This window comes from Schistosoma haematobium, chromosome 5 (assembly GCF_000699445.3).
Source record: "Schistosoma haematobium chromosome 5, whole genome shotgun sequence".
Classification (NCBI taxonomy): domain Eukaryota; kingdom Metazoa; phylum Platyhelminthes; class Trematoda; order Strigeidida; family Schistosomatidae; genus Schistosoma; species Schistosoma haematobium.
The window spans coordinates 8,525,734-8,545,219 of NC_067200.1; the positions used below are offsets into that span (position 1 = coordinate 8,525,734).

A 19,486-nucleotide genomic window follows, 5' to 3' on the forward strand; every position below is an offset into this window, starting at 1 on the left:
CATTTCTTAGGGATAACAGTCCATCCACACAAGCCTTGGTAGCATTCGCTTTAAAGACCTGATTATTCGGAAATACGCTTATCGGAGATTTTCCCCACCATCTTGTCGGTGGGTTTCTAGTTCAGCTTGTGACGACTTCCTTTTTATTATATCTTTGAGTGACATATCAGGTTTTACTCGAATGTCGGAAATGTCGTGAATACGGGCGCTATTTAACAGGTCACACTGCTTCTCCGACGTTAAGATTACTTTAAGGGAATCTACGTGATCGGGGTTCAACACTGTCGTTGGTCCTCTTACCTATACTTATCAATTTTTTTATCTGAACTATTTGAGAGTTATTTGGTAAAATGCTATGGATAAATTCTTCGAGGTTTTCCGAATGATGCGCGTGTATAATTATGGGATCAGGAACGCTTGGCTTTAGCAAATCACTTACAATAATATTCGATGACTTTAAATTCTTCCCAGCCACGACAGGGTGAAGCATTGTCTTACTATTAGACTTTGGTAGTGAAGTTTATGACTCAGAATGGAAGCTCATCAATCACTTGCCAACCAAGTGTGTAGCGCTTATAGCTTTTTACCATTCACTTTTTTTCTCCGCAATGCCGTCCATTTTTCATCACTCGAGACAGTCATACCGGAACTATTTTTATCCGGTTCTTCAAATTTTACTGAAGAAGCATGACTACTCATGTCAACATCAAGTGACATTTCACTACTCGTTAATTTCAACGGATAATTTACTTTTCTGTCAATCCCAGTTGAATGTTTGATGCGTCCCGTAACGGCATGTACTACAATGACACATTCTTCACCGTGAGTACTTGTGTTACCAAAGCAATCACCATCTTTCTTCTTACAGGCTAAAGCTAGGAGGTTCATAGCCTTCTGGATCAGCAACGTCTAATTTGTACAGCAAAACATACAAAACCTGTGTGATTTAGGCTTCGGGCATCTTTTGGGACTTTAACGAGTGCACATCTTATGAAAAATTTTTTGAGGCGAAATAAAATATTTCTATCGGTTGGAAAACCGTTCTTACGACCATCACATTCCAAGAAAAAAATATTTCTCGAGTCAACGATTTTAAATAATCTCGTGGCGGGTCTTTTGTCAGGAGTACGTTTTAACGTGGCGGCAAATTCACCGTTCACGGTTAGTAGGTTTCGGGTTATATTGTGTCAGTTTACACACCAATATCATCTTATTGTTGAGAGCTTAGGTTTAACTATCTTTACTATCTTTGGTTTATTGATGTTCCCGATCTTCCTAGTTAACAAATATAATTATCTTTGCTAAATTTTCGAAAAATCTTACAGTTTGTGTACAGAATGTCAAAGGCGCATTCTACTTCAGTGTGTCTACCAATCGACCTTTGCTGGGCCATATTTTAAGACTTTCTACGTGCTAGGGAAACGTGGCCACTTCTCCAAAATTTACAACGTCACCAAATGTCTCATACGCACTGCAAAACATCTTACTTTCAGCACTGTTAACATATTCGATTAAAGGGTTTATTTAGCGGTTAACTGGAAAATCATATATTTATTTGTATTCGGTGATTTTGTTATTTGGCTAGATTTTCTTGAAGAAACTCAAGCTAGTTTGCTGAGCAAAATGTTGCGTTTACTTTAAGTTCAGTCACTGAAATTTTTACGTGTATAATTTTCCTCCTTAATGTGGTAGGTATGTCTGAAATAATATCCTCGAGAATCGAGGCGAAATAGTCTTCGTCTGTCAATTTAAGCCATTTCTATGAATAAAAATAATATTTTTATAATATCTCAATTTATCTGAAATTGTCAAGTCAAACCCTGGTAATGATACCCACATTTCTTCTATGGTCAGTAAATACTGGGTAGCCGTAGGCTTGTTATCTGTGATTGCCTGCTAGCCATGGATTTTGGTTCAGTAAAAGACAGTGTAGGTCTCGATACATGTAATGTCCACCTATCCTCACTATGCACCCATAGAACCTAGGAAATCAATGAAAAAGAAGGCAGTGGATTTGAAACAAATATAAAATTTTTTGTCTGCTTATTCATTTATTTAAACACGTAAACATTGGTACAAGGAGTCACCAAGCAGATATGTGCCCCATAAATCATTCGATTTGTGTGAGAGCTGGGATACTGCCCGGACTTGTCATAATTCTTCTGGTACGACAACAGCACTATTTCAAAAGATGTGATTTAAAACTAACAGTTGTCTCTTTACAGGTTTTCGTTTCCTGAAGTTAGTGATTAGAAAATTTTCAAATTTATTCTGATGCCTAGCAAATTTTCAGTTTTCACGTATGTCGTTAGGGGGTTGAGGTAACGTCTGTTCCATTTATATACACAGTAGTAGTTCTCATTGGAACCATGTTAAACTTGGACCTCCAGATGCAATTTTGGGGATTACCGAGGCATATAATCGTGATACCAATCCTCAGAAGATTAATCTGGGGGCTGGTGCCTATAGAGATGATAGTGGGAGACCCTTCGTCCTACCATCTGTCAAAGAGGCTGAATCACTTTTGTTGGCGAAAAATTTGAATAAAGAATATGCTCCAATCAGTGGCATCCCCCAATTTTGCGATCTGTCCATTAAGCTCGCACTTACTGATCAGTCTTCACGAATCAAAAATCGCTGTGTAAGTTTGACTGTTTATTCCCTTTGTTTTTAGTTTTGGAGTTTGTTAATACTAACTCGCGTCCCATCCAATTCATTGATATTGTATTTATATGTTAAGTTGAATGCATAATTTAAAACTCAATTAGTTAAATGAATTTAAGCTTCGAAGTTTGTCTTGTAAGATACGCATATATGCGTGCTTGGTATATGGATAAAACTCTGGTTTCAGATATTTTTCGCTTTGCAATACTTTACTAGTTTTTGAAGCTGAGTATGTCACAGATATCAATCTGTAGTATGTAAAAAAATATCTAAATCTGATCTAACTAATAAAGTGGAATATTGTCAGAATGGTGACATGGTTGCAGAATAAGATGTAGGAAACGATGTATGAAAAATGTTACTGTTTTATCCAGTCAATTGTAAAACGGTTGATAGAAAGCTTGAATGCTAATATCCAAAGCATGGAGTAAATTTTGAATGCAATACATTCCTTGTCTACACTTAAGCTTACATCTGTTTAGTATTACTTTGTACCATAAATAATATAAACGCTAGTTCCAATCATGTTAATATACTCCTCAGAAAAATCATTGCACACAATAATACATAGGTTTCTAAAACCCAGTATATTTCAGTTCAAAGTAATTCCTCAACACAGGCAAAATATTTAGTGTTCTAATTGGGTAGTTATGAGAAGTAATTCACTTCATATTTTAAATGTAAACAAACAGATGAAATAAATTTTGAATTCAAGCTAAATGAAACACGTAATGACCTGGACCATATAAAACTTTGATAGTAAATATAGATACGAAATTCATGTTGGGAAGTCTTCACATCCGTATAAAAATGAATTACTTAAGACGTGTGGGTTTATTGTCTCCAGGCGAAGCTAAATTACATAGTAAATAATCCTAAAACGTCTCTCTTGTGATAATCAGTCATAATTGATGTGAAGTCTGACATAAATGGGGATTGGCCTGAGTTGCCGTATCATATACTCACAATATATGAAACTGATTCAATGAGTAGCAAAAAATGTAGTGGCTACAATAACAAGAAAAATCAAACATTGATATGCTTCAAAAAGGCAGGTCGAACAAGTATATATGTGATAAGTTTTCTGATTGAACGCTACTTTGTTATATTTGGTCGTCGCTGATTGTTATGACGGAATCGCTAATCATTTATACTTGTAAAGTGAGAAACCACCGCAATTTTCACGATGCGTAAGTAAGAACACAACGCCTAGTACAAGTGAAGACTTATTAACCTCAAAACACGATGACGACGACCCTAGTCGAAAATACGTTCGTCTGTTTATCGATTCGTACACTCATTTTTGATTAATAATTAGAATAAGATCATATATATGAAACAATACTTAGGGTTATAGCAAATCACATGCTACATGTCATGCTGAGCATAGTTCAGGTCAATTGAATACAAGATTATCATATGTTGTACAGAATAAAATGTCATACGGGAAAGCAAAACAAATACTACACTGAGTAATTATTACATTAAATTAAAACGAAAGCAATGTTGACCAAAAATCACAATGTAATCTTGACTTTTCATCCCGTTAGATCAACATAAAGTAACACTGTGACAGAAGACCACAAACTCTTATTTTAGCTGTAAGTTATCTTAACGGTAGACTTATGATTTTTGTTGATTTTAGATAAGATTAATGTTGTATTATACCATTTTTATACTTTATTTAGAACGCTACAACTCAGACAATATCTGGTACAGGAGCCCTTAGAATCGGTGGATCTTTTATCGTAGGTGTTGTCTTGTCATTTTGGATAAAATCTTTTTAGAATGAATTTGCGGAACAAAAACATATATGGATGCCAACACCTACTTGGGGCAACCATAAGCCTATTTTCACGTGGGTTCATCATTTTTAGAAAATAATGATTTGTTATTGGAAGCCGATTTTTGAAGTGAAAATGGTTCTCGTTGTCGTAGAAAGTTATGACTTATGTAGCTTTAACTGTTGTTGAAGGGTACGGCTGATGTGTTACTAAAACAGTTCACTAGCTGTTATTGTTTTCCGTCATTTTGTATAGTTAAACTCCTACTTTCTCTGGTTAAATGGGTATATATATTATCAAAGCAGATATATAGATAAATGTTACTAATTGGTTTTTAGTTACTTAATGAGGAAATACAACGAGATCATGCTTTAAATTGAAAGTAGCAGAGTTTTTATTCTCAAATATTTGACGAAAAACCTATTAATCTGTCTCCAAGATATAGACAATTTAATTTAGACAAACACTGAACAACAAGCTTTTTGTTTGGAAGTAACAACTCAAACCAATAAGGAACTCAATGAGCAAGTACACTGGTTTGTTTGCTTTTCTTTTAACCAAATATGTGTCTGTGTGTGTAAAACCTACTAATATCACCCAGCCTGAAGAACCTATACTATGAAACAGTTCACTCTGTATTACTCCGTGGCCGTGAAACTAAAAGGTATGCATATGTTGCAAGGTGCTAACTTCCTTTGTTTGATATTTCTCTCGAGTGATCATTTTGTATGTGACTGTAGAAACGTCTATTTATTTTTAAAATATAGACATAGTGGACTAAATGTACACCAATATCGTTATTACAATAGTAATACTTGTGGTCTCGATATAGATGGTTGTTTATCCGATTTATCAAAAATTCCCAAAGGACATTTTGTTCTACTTCATGCATGCGCACATAATCCTACTGGAGTAGATCCGTCATTTGATCAATGGCAGAAAATTGGAGAGATTTTGCAATCACGTGGTTTGATTCCATTTTTCGACTGTGCTTATCAAGTACGTTAAGAAAATTTATTAATATTCTTTTTGTTAGTTTTAAACGGAATCGGTCTTTAGTTATATCCTAGCTGACAACCAACTTGATTGCGTTTAATTCTTCATAGTCGATTAGGACCTATAACAGATAACTTAAGTAAGTGCGATACGTCCGAAAAGATTACGAGATTACTTAAAATTGGCCGACGGAACGAAGAATCAGTAACATATCAACAAGACAAGTTAAAATATTCACTGCGTCCCAGCCCTGCTGACTAGAGGAAGAAGACCAGATTCAACCGAAGAGAAAGTACATTTCACAAGCTGTCGAAAACACAAACAACAAACACACAACTCAAGCGCATATATATAGTGTAAAAATGGCTTTGTGAAACGTCACAAAATAGCGTATTAAACGAGGAAGCGAATCAATGACATTTAAGGTCCTTCCAAGTGGAAAATACAAAGTGAAGTTAAAAGTGTGCACTTTTGGTGCTAAAATGAGGTTTCAATGGCGAGACTATAATTTATGGCCGAACCAATCAGGTGTAAGATAACAGGTCTTGGATTTTGGCGCGAAGTTTACTCATCCATTTGGCTAAATAGCGTTTTGGCATTACAGCTGATGTTAGTTCGTGGTGAAAACCATAAATCTAATTCCTAACCTTAACCACCAACTTTAAGTCATAATTCTAATTCCTCACACTGGTTTAGAACTCTCATTTGGTCCATTCTCAAGGTCACTTTAGCGTCGCTCAAAGGTCGTCCATAAATTATAGTCTTATCAATTCAATTTTTAAAAATGAAATTATAAAAATAAGACGTTTACTGTGTGATTTCTGGGAATTTAGCATCCTTAAAAATGTGACACAACAAGCTGCTCTACTTTCTAATAATAATGCAAGGTATTTTATGACAACAGGAGTTTATAATTCGAAATCTGACAGTGGTAAAGATCTATTTATCAGTAATTTGTACATGTAATCGTATTGAAACCCATGTCCTTTCTAAGAAATGTTACCACTGAGCTACTTAAATAACACTGTTGTATTTAGCAAATGTTTGTTTATCGAACTCTAAAGATCACGAAGGATCTTTGGTTATCGATAAAAAACTAATATACTTGAAGTGCTGATCTATACCAACTGTATTTCTCATGAGCATTGTGAGTTGATCAAACTTATTTTAAACATCTCATTTTTGTAAAAACCGGTTGTCAAAATCTTTTTATGAATAGAAGTTTCACTGATTGAAATCACGAGTCAGTTGAAGCTAGACGAACATGGAAAACCTGGAAGCACTGGGCGGCCGTTTCGTCCCAGTATGGGACTCCTCAGCAGTGCGCATCCACGATCCCGCCCCCGTGAGATTCGAACCCAAGACCTATCAGTCTCGCGCCAGGCCCTTAAACAACTAGACCACTGAGCCGAAATCCAACGGTGTTAATGTCTAACTTTAACCAATCCACGAAGTTGCGCCACCATTGTCTTCTGTGAGTTGATATCTCACAACAGACCTGAATGAACACTGGTAACGGCTTCTCACTAGAAACGACCGTCCAGTGCTTCCATGGTGATCTAGCTTCAATTGACTCATGATTTCGATCAGTGAAATTTCTGAAATCTCCACAAAACCCCCTCTGAGAATAGAAGTTTGTTGGATGAATCAAGTTTTTCAATTGTTGGGATGAATAGATTAAATGCTAATTGGTAGATAAAATGTTATGATACAATGTCGCTGAGTGATGTTTCCTCATTGACCAAAGTATTGATATAGGTTCTCAATTGGTGCAGTGTCATAAGACAAAATATCTGCGCAGTAGAATAAGTGTTTTCTAACAAAATAACGCTGATACACAGAATTGCGAACATAGAAATAAGTGTTGGTTAAAAATCATCTGACATATTAATGATTCGAATATATCCCAACTCTGTAATGCGACTAGTGTCTAAGAGTCAAGCTTAATTCTTGCTCAGTTACATCAAAACTTCAAGATCACACTTATACGCCCGAAATCTCTCAATAAGACATGTGTTAAATGTTATACAAAACGTTTAATAATTATGAATTTCCTTTATTTGCATAATACACCCTTCGTTACATGTAAGAGCGTTCAGAAACTCCGATCCAAGCACATTTATTAATATATAGAATTATTCATTGTAATATCTGTTTTTTCTGTTTTTACTAATGTTTATCGATTTATGTTTCAGGGATTTGCCTCCGGCAATATTGATAATGATGCAAAAGCAATACGTTATTTTACCGATGAATTAAATTTCCCCACCTTATTACTTACACAAAGTTTCGCTAAGAACATGGGACTATATGGTGAACGTGTTGGTGCTTTCACTTTACTTTGCTCATCTCCTGATGAAGCCGAACGTTGTTTGTCACAAATTAAGATTATTATTCGACCAATGTATAGTAATCCACCGATTCATGGCGCACGTATTGCAACGGAATTAATGTCTAATCCTGATTTACGTCAAAAGTGGTAAGTTAATGTTTTTCAAACTTCTGCTAGCTGATGTCTTGTTTTATTTCCAGGTGACTTATTTATTATTAGTAATATACAAAGTTTTGTAAATTACTAAATACAAGGTCAACGGGTAAAGTTATGAAAAAATTAGATATGAGACAGATCATACAGTTAATGGATAAACAAAACAATCAACATGAACTTTATTCAGTTGGAATAACCATATTGATTTTTACAAAGAATGCAGTAATTGATTATTTCAGGTTTCTTCTTTCTATTTCGAACCATGTCTGGTCACATCAAAAACTACAATGTTGCGTGATTCCTAAGATACCCTATCTAGGAAGTTGGTATAGACTAACAGTAGTCAGTTCAACACAGGTATGTTCCATCTCACGATGGCATATCCTACACTGACCACCTACGTTTTCTATTTGAGTCCCAGCACTGGTAAATAATGAATGGTGTGGTAGCTGTTGTGATGGAAATTGCAAAATGTATCTAAGCCATTTAAGGCGGTGTTTCATTGTAGGAATGTGGTGTATGCTACTTATGTCTGTCGGCACAAGTAGTATGTAACACCAATCAGAAGTGTAATGCCTGACAGCAGAAGGTTGAGAAGATCGGATTAAGGAAAACAGAAATGTAAACAGAAAGTAATTGTAATAGCAATAAAGGGACGGTGAAGTTTGAAACAACTGATGGAAGATTTGCAGATGAAGTATTTAATCTATGGCTTATCACAATTTACGAAAAAAAAAACTTATTTTGCATTAAATAATAAATCGTTTATCCCAACTTGAATGTTCGTTCACTACAGTAACATTTATAGAGTAATCTATTCAATTACATCTGAAATCACATTTCTGAAACGCTGAAACATTTACTCAGTATTATCGCCAAATATCAGTGGTTCTTTGCAAATAACGATGGTGGAAGTAAAGTTGGATATTACTGAAACCCAAATTAAGTGTTGTACGTTATTTCATACAACCGAATCCTGAACTACTATGATACTCATTTGAGCATCTATATTGTACACAGCGACCAGTTTATCATAAACGGTGACAACAGCTGACAATTGTTTGATAGCAATAACCAACTGTAATAGTTGTCTGTCAATTTTTATTTTACTTTGAATGTTATTCTGCTCTGGAGAATCTCTTCCATTAAGTCAGTATATTGAAATCACAAACCGGTCTAAGTTAGACAAACATTAGGAATCTGGAAGCACTGGATGGATGTTTTTTCTTAGTATTGTAGTGAAGGAGAACACAGGTGAGGACAGCCGATTATATTTAACACAAAATTACAGAGTTACTTGGTAAAAAAATCATACTGTAATACTTCATTTGCAAAATGCTCATTAATTGTCTCAGACTTCATTTTCATACCAATTGCTTTCTGTTCCCGTTATTCCCTTCTCAATCTCTTGCTGCCAGACATTGTAATCCTGACTCGCGCTATATACTATTTATGTCGATATAAGTAGCACACACCACAGTATGAAAAACCCTAGCAGTGCTCATTCAAGTCTACGCAACCGAGGATAGGACCCAGGTCCTTTGATCTCGCGCTCATGTCTAACCTCTCAATCACTGACTCAGGATTCAGTGACGTACAAGTATAACTCCAGCCAATCCACAATACTGCGCGACCATCTAACATTCCTTACACCCTACACAATTGAATTCCACTGGTCACGATTTATCACTAGAACTCCGGAAATTTTCTTTTGTAGCTAGTCACCAGTGAGCACGTAATAACTATCATTATAAGGTTGTGAAGATTGTTAAGTTTTATAACCGGACTACTTAATATACACCTATTTTTTACAATCTATAATTCGTTTCATTCAGAATTATTTGTCTTAAGTGTAAAAACGTGCATAGCTATCTCCACTTCGTAAATTTTACAGAATTTTCCTCTTAGTTAGAATGTCTATTCAAGCAAGTCATTCAAGTAATGAAGAACTTGGGAGGTAAGTGCATCTGTTCAAGTCGTTGCACCATATCTCCACAGCAAGATACAATTATCAAGTTCAATGCCAGAACAGTAGAAATAGTAATAGTATCAGCGGTATCAGAAAAAAAATTAGGGATAGATAATATATTTCGAGAAGAAACAATTAATTCTCAGAGTGAGTGATCTGACATAGTTTTGAACTTCAGAATTTTAGAGAAAACAGTAAATTAACCTGGACCATTGTGACCGATTCTAAACCATATATCACTCAATATATCCAACCAAACGAATATTGAATAAAATCTGGATCTTGAAAATTTATCTCAGAAAATAATGGATTAATCATAGTCAATACTCGGTGTATGATAGAAATGACTGATGCATACGGGGATTCCTCTCATATTCCTGAAGAATGTGTGAGAAAACTACATCAGTGACCACACTGGTTTCTATTCTGAGTCATGTTAGTTAACGCCTCAAGTTTCTGAGTTGGATACTCGTTAGGAATCCATACAAGGAGTGGTGATGAGCCAGTAGGTGCTAGACCTATCGTTTTCTTCCGCGTCACAGCGCCATGTCATAAAGTGACCACCTCTTTCTTTCTTGTCTGCTCGGTTACAGTATCGACAATTAATGCGCGATATAAAAGCCACTGGTATGGAATTCTTAAAAAGTATCCAAGCTACTGGCATTACACTAAGCTATCATAATGTTTGTATGTAAAATAAATGTTTAGCTTTAGAACACTTGCCCAACTTTTACATCCATCAGCCGATTCATCCGCCTGTTCAATTCATTCACGATATTATTTACATATTTTAAAAAAAGGCTCATTGATTTGAAAACTATGGCTGATCGTATTATTACAATGCGTCAGAGTTTAAGAAATAGTTTGACCAAAGCAGGATCTCATCATGATTGGTCACATATCACTAATCAAATTGGAATGTTTTGCTATTCTGGGCTTAATCCATCACAGGTGAGTTATTATTATTATTATTGTCTTAGAATTGATAGGGGACATTCGGACCATCGAGTTAGAATAGACAGATAACATGCTGCTGTTTAATAATGTTGAAAAAACTCAGAATCTTTTGATTGTCTTGAGTAACGATACAAGTATATTTGAAAGGTCCTTTTCTCTCTCCAAATGCGAAATGTTACTTCAGGATGATCTGAGTCATCTAGGTCCATCATAGTGCGGGGAAGTATTTGAGTGCGTCGACCGATTTATTTATCCTTATGGATTGCGGAGTTTGCTATACTTAATTGAAATTACGAGCCTATATTAGTGCTCTTAAATGCCCTGGTACGGACGAGGGTTGGGAGAGTCTTATCTCCCTCTCAAACTGCTCTCACATGGCCATGCGTATACAGCCACTTCCAGGGGAATCCTACTCACTGCCTTCTCGTGGCGGTTGTGAATCCTCATATCCTGAGATAGTCGGGCCACGTGTTATGTATGCCTGAATACCGATTACCACGACGCGCAATGCTGACTAGTGTTTGGAATGGTTGGAAGAAAGTTAAGGGCGGCCAAATTAAAACGTGGTATCAGTCCTTCAAGTCACCAACTTCTAGTCTGAGCCATGTTGATAGATGCAGACTACTTGGTTGGGGTCCGCGTGACTATCCTAACCAATGGTTGGAGACTCTTTGTGACATGGCTCAGAATCGATCACAATGGCGTAGGTGTATACACTCTCTGTCTCCCCTTAAACTAAGAGATTAAAATCGCTTCTTATCTTTCATTCTACTAACTAATTTTTTCTTCCTGTATTATATCTTTATATGCAATCTTCCTTTTATATATTACCACCATTGAATTAACTACTTTCATGAATCCGGTGTTCATCTTGTTGTGCTAATGAAGTATGGCAACTTGGACCGATGCATATATTTGCCTGGTCCTACTTTGCAGCTGACTGACTTCTCATGGAGGGGGTGTTATTTACGAAATCGAGAGGACGAAAATCGAATGTCCGGCGCTTTAACCAGGTTAATAGACACAGAGGATCCACCTGAAGGGGTTGGAAAACCCTGATTTAAAACCAATGGTGCTTATTGGTACATTATATGAAGTGATATAGGGAATTCGTAGTGATATTAGTACGAAGATACGTTTTGAGTACTGACTTTGAGAGAACATTACTAGCTCAGAAAATTATAAAGTGATTAACTTATACTAGCCTCATGACCAGGTCGGACTAAATAAACCAGTATTTTAATTTCCCGTATTACAGTGATTCCTATATAAGCATACATATCTTTTTAAATTTCAGGTTGAAAAGCTAACTAATGAATATTCTATTTATTTAACTAAAGATGGACGTATTAGTATTGCTGGCTTATCATCTAAAAATGTCGACTACTTAGCTCATGCTATACACCAAGTTACTAAATAATAACAAGTGTTTTTTCTTTCTGCTTGCTAATTTATATACAATATGATGGATTTATTTCAGTAATGTTTCAACGTTCTATTTTTATTCATTCCTGATTGTTCTGTGTATGAATGGTAATATGTACCATTATCACACATATTTTTACTTGCCTGATCATGTTTTTTGGTTTTAAATATACGTGATCACTTTATTGTAAACGATCAGTGTAAACCACTTACAAATAATTGTGATTCATTTTCTTCTGTCTGTACTTCCTATGTCGGGTTGAGGTTTGTTGCTCTTTTACAGCTACATTCCTAAAATATGTGAAAAAGTTGACGGTATCGTTTCATACATTTGGTCCCCTTTATCATCTTGAATAGGCCATAAACCAAGAATTGAGCTCAATTTTTTGTTCTTGCTTGCTTATTATCATTGTATTTAAAAATTTTAAATTTCAAAGGATATAGGTTTTAAGTCAAAATCAATTTACGAGTACTGAATGATTAAGGCCTAACGATCACCCACCACGGCGCAGGATGTTGACTAGTGTAGTAGGTTGGAAGAAAGCTAGGAGCGGGGAAATCAAAACATGAAATCAATCTATGAAGTCACTGACTGAGCCATTTACGCAAGTTCGGACTACTTGGTTGGGGTTCCGCTTGATAACTACGATTATTGGTTGAAGACTTTGAATGAAAACATGACTCAGAATTAATCCCAACAGCGCTGATCCATGTATACTTTATCTTTATTTCCAGTATTTCTTCATCCATGTCGTTTCCATTGTTTTCTCAAATTGTATTTTCAATATTTAGTCTTTCTCGCTATCATTATTTCTACTCCTTTTCATATTCGTCACGTCAATATGGTTATGGTAAGGAAATTGAGCTTACACATATTTGTGCCAGGCTTTATGTCGATTATGAATAACCGACTGGTTTCTTGATCTGTAACTTTTAAAAAGTATATATGTGACAAAAGATGTAGAACATAAAAAGCTTTTCATTTAGTGGGTTTGTAGGTCCTTAATATTTATCAACATGTTCACTAAATATAACAATGTAGTTAATTCTAGTCGTTAAGAATGTTTAAATCCTCAAAATTAGTTAATAATTATTTGCTATTTACTTACAATAATGTATCGAGTTGGATCATAGCGTAACTTATTGTTTTGATCGTATGTATGCAGTAGAGCGATGGCTCTATAATAAGACATTGATTAAGTGGTAGTGATGTGAAAGTTTTTTCCCTAACTTGTCTATCACCAATTCATTCTCCAGTTTTATCATATCTAACTTTTCACTCATCACTGTGCCATTCATTCCAAGTTCCAGTAAATCAATTTGATGCACCATTATTTTGTTTCATCCAATCATTACATACAAAATTACTTTCTATTCTTCAGTAATTAGTTGAGTTACTGACCATGTCGTCTAGTGATACTCTTTATACCGTCAATTAAACATATTGTGCATGTAATAGTTAACATATCCCCAAATGGAGTTTGTTTGCGTCTTGATAATCGTTTATAGGGTTAACACGTTAGCAAATACCGTAATACAGACCGGTCTATGATCATCATATGGATAATGTGGTTTAGACTGATGCAATGATGTGCTTTTTAGAGTTTTCTTGATTGACCTTAATAAAAAATTATGACATTTGATTATGGCTTTTGGGTGACATGTTTTTCAGTTTGAGAACTGAAATGATTGCCAAAACCATCAGTAAGTTCATACGGTTTTGTGTATTATCATTGAGTGCCTATCAGATTTCCAACTGACACCAAATATAACAATGCTTACCACATATCATACCTCCAATTAATGTTTACAAACTACACATTAATGAAATTCTTATTATCTACTTTTCAAACGTTGAGCAACTGAAACAATTCCACCTTAAATCAAATTTGGCTTTAACTTCAAAAATAACACAATTACGGGATAGAATTTCAAGCGTTAGTTTTCGATTGTTGTCATATTTACCCAATAGCAACTCAATAAGCTTTTTCTATTACCGCAAAAGTTCATTCATTATTGCTGATAAGATAATCCCAGTCAAAATAATATGCATCGTGGGAACATTGGTACATAACATGAGAATAGACACACTCGCCCGAATGTTTAATAAAAACTTAGATATCAATAACACAAAAGTGTACTAATATTAAAAAATCAGAGTAGGAAAAAGTCTGTTTATAATGAATTAGTCCTGTCAAGTGGTTGAATGTAGTCGGCAGGAAACTGCTTAGTTTATATTCCATACCAGTTGGCACTCGTCAGGAAAGCGCATCTTTAATTTCACACGAACTGATTCTCCCAGTGAGATCTGCACACGGGTCACGAAGTTCTACAATCAATAAATGTTACCAGCGAGTCATTTTTGTCGCGCCCAAACATCAGTATGTTTCACGCAATGTTGCATCAGACTAGTGCATCAACACAACAACTTGTTCAATAGGATTTAATTAGCACTATTGGATTAGACAAACATAACATTGGCCATTACTCAATGACTAATACTATTATTAGATTAGCCCATCATATGTGATGCGTTCGGTTGTCTCTTTTCACTCACTGACAAATTGTAGCTTAGATTGTCTAGATAAATTACACTTAAATCCCACGAAGTTGTGTAATCGTATTACCGATAAACATTCTTTGAAAGATCAAAACAACTGTTTGGTTGACTTTACTGTGGTGAATAAAAGACCAACATTGTGAAGTTGATGAACAAAAAATCTGTACAAGATATATTTAATTTGTTTAATTACAATATTGTTTTTATGCAAACAAAAGGATAACGAAGACAAATTAAATACATGTCACAAATTAAGCTAGGTAGTCATTTGTCTTATCTTCTTCCGGATCTTCTTCTAACTCATCAGAATCCATGTCAAGGTCTTGATCAATTTTATCATCATAATCTGAGTTAACTACAACAGTATTTACCGGTTGATCATCAAATGACTGGTGATCACTATCTGCTGGGTTATCTAATTGTCGATTACGTATCTGACCTTTGTGCCGTCGATTCACAAAGACTGCCACAGGAGCGCACGAACTTTCACTACGATGAGACGAAGGTACTGAATCATCGGTGGAACTTTGTGGTTCATCTGTATCCGGCGTGTAAAAACAACTCTCTAGACGCACTTCAGGTTTTTGTAGATTTTCTTCAGTGAGACGAGCCCGTTTTCTACCTCGTGTTGGACGAAACAATATTCGATTGTTATGACGTGGGTTTGTTGAGCCGACCTCATCATTTTGTACAGTTTCTGTGCTGTCTCGAGATTGTCGGAGTTCATTTATTAAAGCCATAGCGAGTGAGTTATTACTAACATCAGGATCTTCATTAACATCAGCTAAACTATAATGTGTCCATTTACTAGGATCTCGATGTACATAGTTTGGTCGGCGATGTGTTGATGGTGGGAGGGCGTTAGGTTTTCGAAAAGTTGAATTTTGTGTCTGACATGTTCCATGCTCTTTACCACTAGCTGTTTGAACATGATCGCGCTAAAAATAAAATATAGCTTAAAGGAGAGAGAAAACATTTACAAATATCAAAAAATTATCTGTGGATTAAACAGTAAAATCTAGTTCGTTACTATACAACAACCGAACCCAAGCAGTATTCATTCAAATAGATATATTCCAAAGCTTATTGTATTTTAACACAAGATATTTGATCGCAATTAGCACTTGACCGATTAATGATTCAACAAAAACATTGTATGAATGGCCTGGCTTTTTATTGACACATCGGATAGAGGGTTACACAGCTGAAATAATTATTCATTTTATACACTTCATGTTTGTCTACAACGACTATAACTAAATAATAAAATTAAATATCAACATCAAGTAATTTTTCATTGTTCACTAGTTTTAGTCAAACAACCATTGAAAACCAAAAGGTACCAGATGGATGTTTAATCCTCAGCATTGCGTATCTACAAATTCATCAGGGACCGAATTCAGAATATCCGGGTCTCATGGCAAATAATTAACCTTCAAAAAATAAGTTGGGATCAGATGTTTTACATATCTTAATTTGATAATTCTGCGATAGTGCGTAACTGCCTCAAACTTGATATATAGTTGAACTCCATAGGTGATGGTTCCTCACTAACACTCCGAGTGTCTCTTGAAATCAATCACTAGCGGTGAGTACATAATTACAATTAGTGTTAGGGTGTGAGTCTTGTTTGATTTTATAGTTTGCATCACGGACTGACCTTGGTCCGATGGTAATGGAAAAAGGGGTAATGACGGTCACAGTGATTTTACAACTCAAAATGTAACGTTCCTCAGCCAAACGAGCATTAATGAGAACTTGCTAATGTTTTAATTCGTCAGCTAAAATTCTGGTTTCTGTTCAGTTTAGGAACATAAATTATTGCAAAACACAACTACACAGACGAACGTTTGTGAAGTTCAAAACTCTACATTGTTGTTTCATCGTATATTATGGAGTTAGTCACAATCAACACAGTTGACAACAAATTTACATTAATCCACGTTCCTATTAGCACGACGACATGAAGCTAACAACACACACAGGATAAGAATTGAGTTAATCTCGTTAGCAATGAGAGACAAAACAGAGGAGAGTATGGAAAGACATTAAACTCAAGGTTTAGAAGACAAGAAATTAATCTGTCTACTATGTGCAGTGGGTTATGCGCTATGAAACACAGCCAGTCCCAAGAAATTGGTTACAATTATTTCACTGGCTCTTATTACATGCCTACCACTTACCAAAGTAATTTAGATCAACAATTCAATAACTAAACAGACTGGTGCTTCTTTGGTTTGACAATAACTTTTCTCAAACCTATTCCTACTTTAATCTATCATCGAACATCAAGGTAGCCAGAAGTAGAGCATGCACAACATATTTCCCAGCACCCTCAGATGACAAGGCTTTTCTACCTAACAAACTAACATAGTTGAATATGAATGTCCTCTACTTTTGAAGGTTATGACACTAGACATTGAAGTGACGCGCAATATATTGACCCTTTAAAAGACGGACGAATGTCTCACCGACACTATAGGTGGCGTTAGTTTGTAACAGCCAATAAGCAATAATATTATTAATGTACTTTGCGAGTTTCAGGAAATTTTCAGACGACAAACATGCAGCGGAATCTCTTAGTTTAGTTTATACTACTTGATTGATTGGGATTATCTCAAAAAGTCAGACTCCAAACGTAAGAATTAAATTTTCATGGAGAATCTAAACTACCATGCTGACATGTATACCATAAAATTTACGGATATTAAATAAGGGAAATATAAAATGGTTTAAAAAGTATGGAGAGTTAAACTGTAGCATATTTTTACACAGTCGTTTAAAACGGTGTTCTATAATAGATTGTATCAAATTATTTTGTCTCCTCGTATAACTCAAGTTGAATAAAGCGAATAAAAATTAATAACTCAGCATAGATCTTGAAATAAAAAGTGAACTGATCTATGTTATCGAAGAACAACGTCAGATAGATTTTTGTGATTTAACGAAGACATCATAATACGGAAGCTATATAGATCCTGATATAAGATATACAACTGATAAACTGACAAGTTGACCTGATGGTTTTAAATAGTTATTCTAGGAGTTCCTCTTTTTTTCGGTAAGTCATTCGGTTATAATAAAAACATAGAACCTGACATATGTGCAGTGGTTTAAGAGTTTCCAGATCGTATACCAGCACATCGAGTTAAATATCAGAGTAGTAGTAACAGTATCAATGGTAGTAGCATGAATTAGAAATGGATTAGGAAATGAATGAATTCGCAGAATAAAAGAAGTATCGGATAATTTTAAGATGAAGAACCTAAGGATGCAGAAAAAGTGGATGTATCTGAGGTATTTCTATCGACTCTGAGTCATACCGCTCAAAGTTAATTACCATTAGTTATGATAATCAAGCTGATCGTAACCAGGTAGTCTGCACCAATCTACCCCGCTCGGTTCAAAAATCAGTTGCCTTATGGACTAATGCCACATCTTGTTTTTATATGTTCTAGATTTCTTCCAAACTCCGCCTGTAGCTCTTCTAGGGCTACTGCCCGGGTAAAGGAGGAGGGTCGGGCGTGGGGTCAGCATCTCCATCCCGTGGTAAAGCTTGCTAAAAAAACGCTAAGCAGAATAGCTTTCTTCTAACTCGCTCCTGAGTCAGTAGATATTGTGTGTCGAGGTAGGTGATGGGTTAGGTTATCAGTCGATCAAAGAATTTTAGGCTAAGTAGAGGCATAATTCAACACACTTTTCAAATAACACCAAACAATAAAATCTAAAACGCGAAAATGTAAAACACTTACACGTTCTTTCAACTCTGCTAAATTTTCTGGGGCAGTAATTGTATGGCGCCAAGCTGCTTTACGCACAGCTTTACGTTCTTCTTTTGTGGCCTTGTACACTTCAAGATGAGCTGCTTCTAGGCTAGCTAGTGCAGAAAAAACGTCTGACTGCCTTTGACGAAAAGTTTCATTTGAACCTTCAATAGGAGTAAGAACTTTAGTTGAGGAAATCGACGGGAATTTCTCCGGATGTATTTCATCATCATTACTAACAAGATGACCCATAGAACAAGACATCTGATCAGATAGTGGCTCCTGTGTGTGAAATAATTTAAGAAAATCAGTGGTGTAACAAACATTCATACTTGGGAACATTAAAAACAAATTCAATTCGCGATGGTAACATAAGATTAACTTCTAGATATTCTTCTACTGGGAGCTCACTAAAGTCATGGATTTCTAATAATTTTGTATTTTAATTTTAAAACACTTCTATATTGATGTAATGTCCAATACGAAAATGTAGATAATATTAAAATAAACTTGAAGATGGGAAATCTTTTTCCAAGAATTCATGTGATATACGGGGTGATTACAATGTAACGTTGAAATTGGAATTCAAGTAACAAATAATTAAGATGAGTAGTAGTTCAGTGATTAAAGTATTCAGTTTCCGAATACTAAATCGTGGGTTTGAGCTTCACTCCGTCTATTCTGGACCGGATGTCTGGGTAGTTGATTTGACTTTGTTAACTCACTAGGTACTTGAGTATTAGCCGCAATAGGTGTGAAGGCTAATGATACCTCTCAGAAAGACAAATTGAAGTAGGTAGAGTGGTGTTTGAACTTGGGACTTAGTGGCTAAAAGACCGGGTATTATCAATATCCTTTATGCTTAGAATGTGGATTGAA

General features: G+C 35.4%; 2 protein-coding genes across 2 annotated transcripts; one reads left to right on the top strand and one right to left on the bottom strand.

Moving 5' to 3' along the window:
* The first annotated feature begins 1,108 nt into the window (after window positions 1-1,108).
* Window positions 1,109-15,008, top strand: GOT2 (Aspartate aminotransferase, mitochondrial). The gene is made up of 9 exons (XM_051217435.1): window positions 1,109-1,186; window positions 2,226-2,321; window positions 2,356-2,641; window positions 4,353-4,412; window positions 4,452-4,522; window positions 5,216-5,447; window positions 7,640-7,923; window positions 10,702-10,852; window positions 12,156-15,008. The coding sequence occupies exons 2-9, from the start codon at window positions 2,275-2,277 to the stop codon at window positions 12,276-12,278; spliced, it is 1,254 nt and encodes a 417-aa protein (XP_051064832.1). The 5' UTR covers window positions 1,109-1,186; window positions 2,226-2,274; the 3' UTR covers window positions 12,279-15,008.
* On the bottom strand, window positions 15,005-18,890 carry MS3_00011121 (uncharacterized protein). The gene is made up of 2 exons (XM_012940266.2): window positions 18,596-18,890; window positions 15,005-15,781 (listed from the first exon to the last, which is right to left on the bottom strand). The coding sequence occupies exons 1-2, from the start codon at window positions 18,869-18,871 to the stop codon at window positions 15,095-15,097; spliced, it is 963 nt and encodes a 320-aa protein (XP_012795720.2). The 5' UTR covers window positions 18,872-18,890; the 3' UTR covers window positions 15,005-15,094.
* Between the last annotated feature and the right edge of the window lie 596 nt (window positions 18,891-19,486).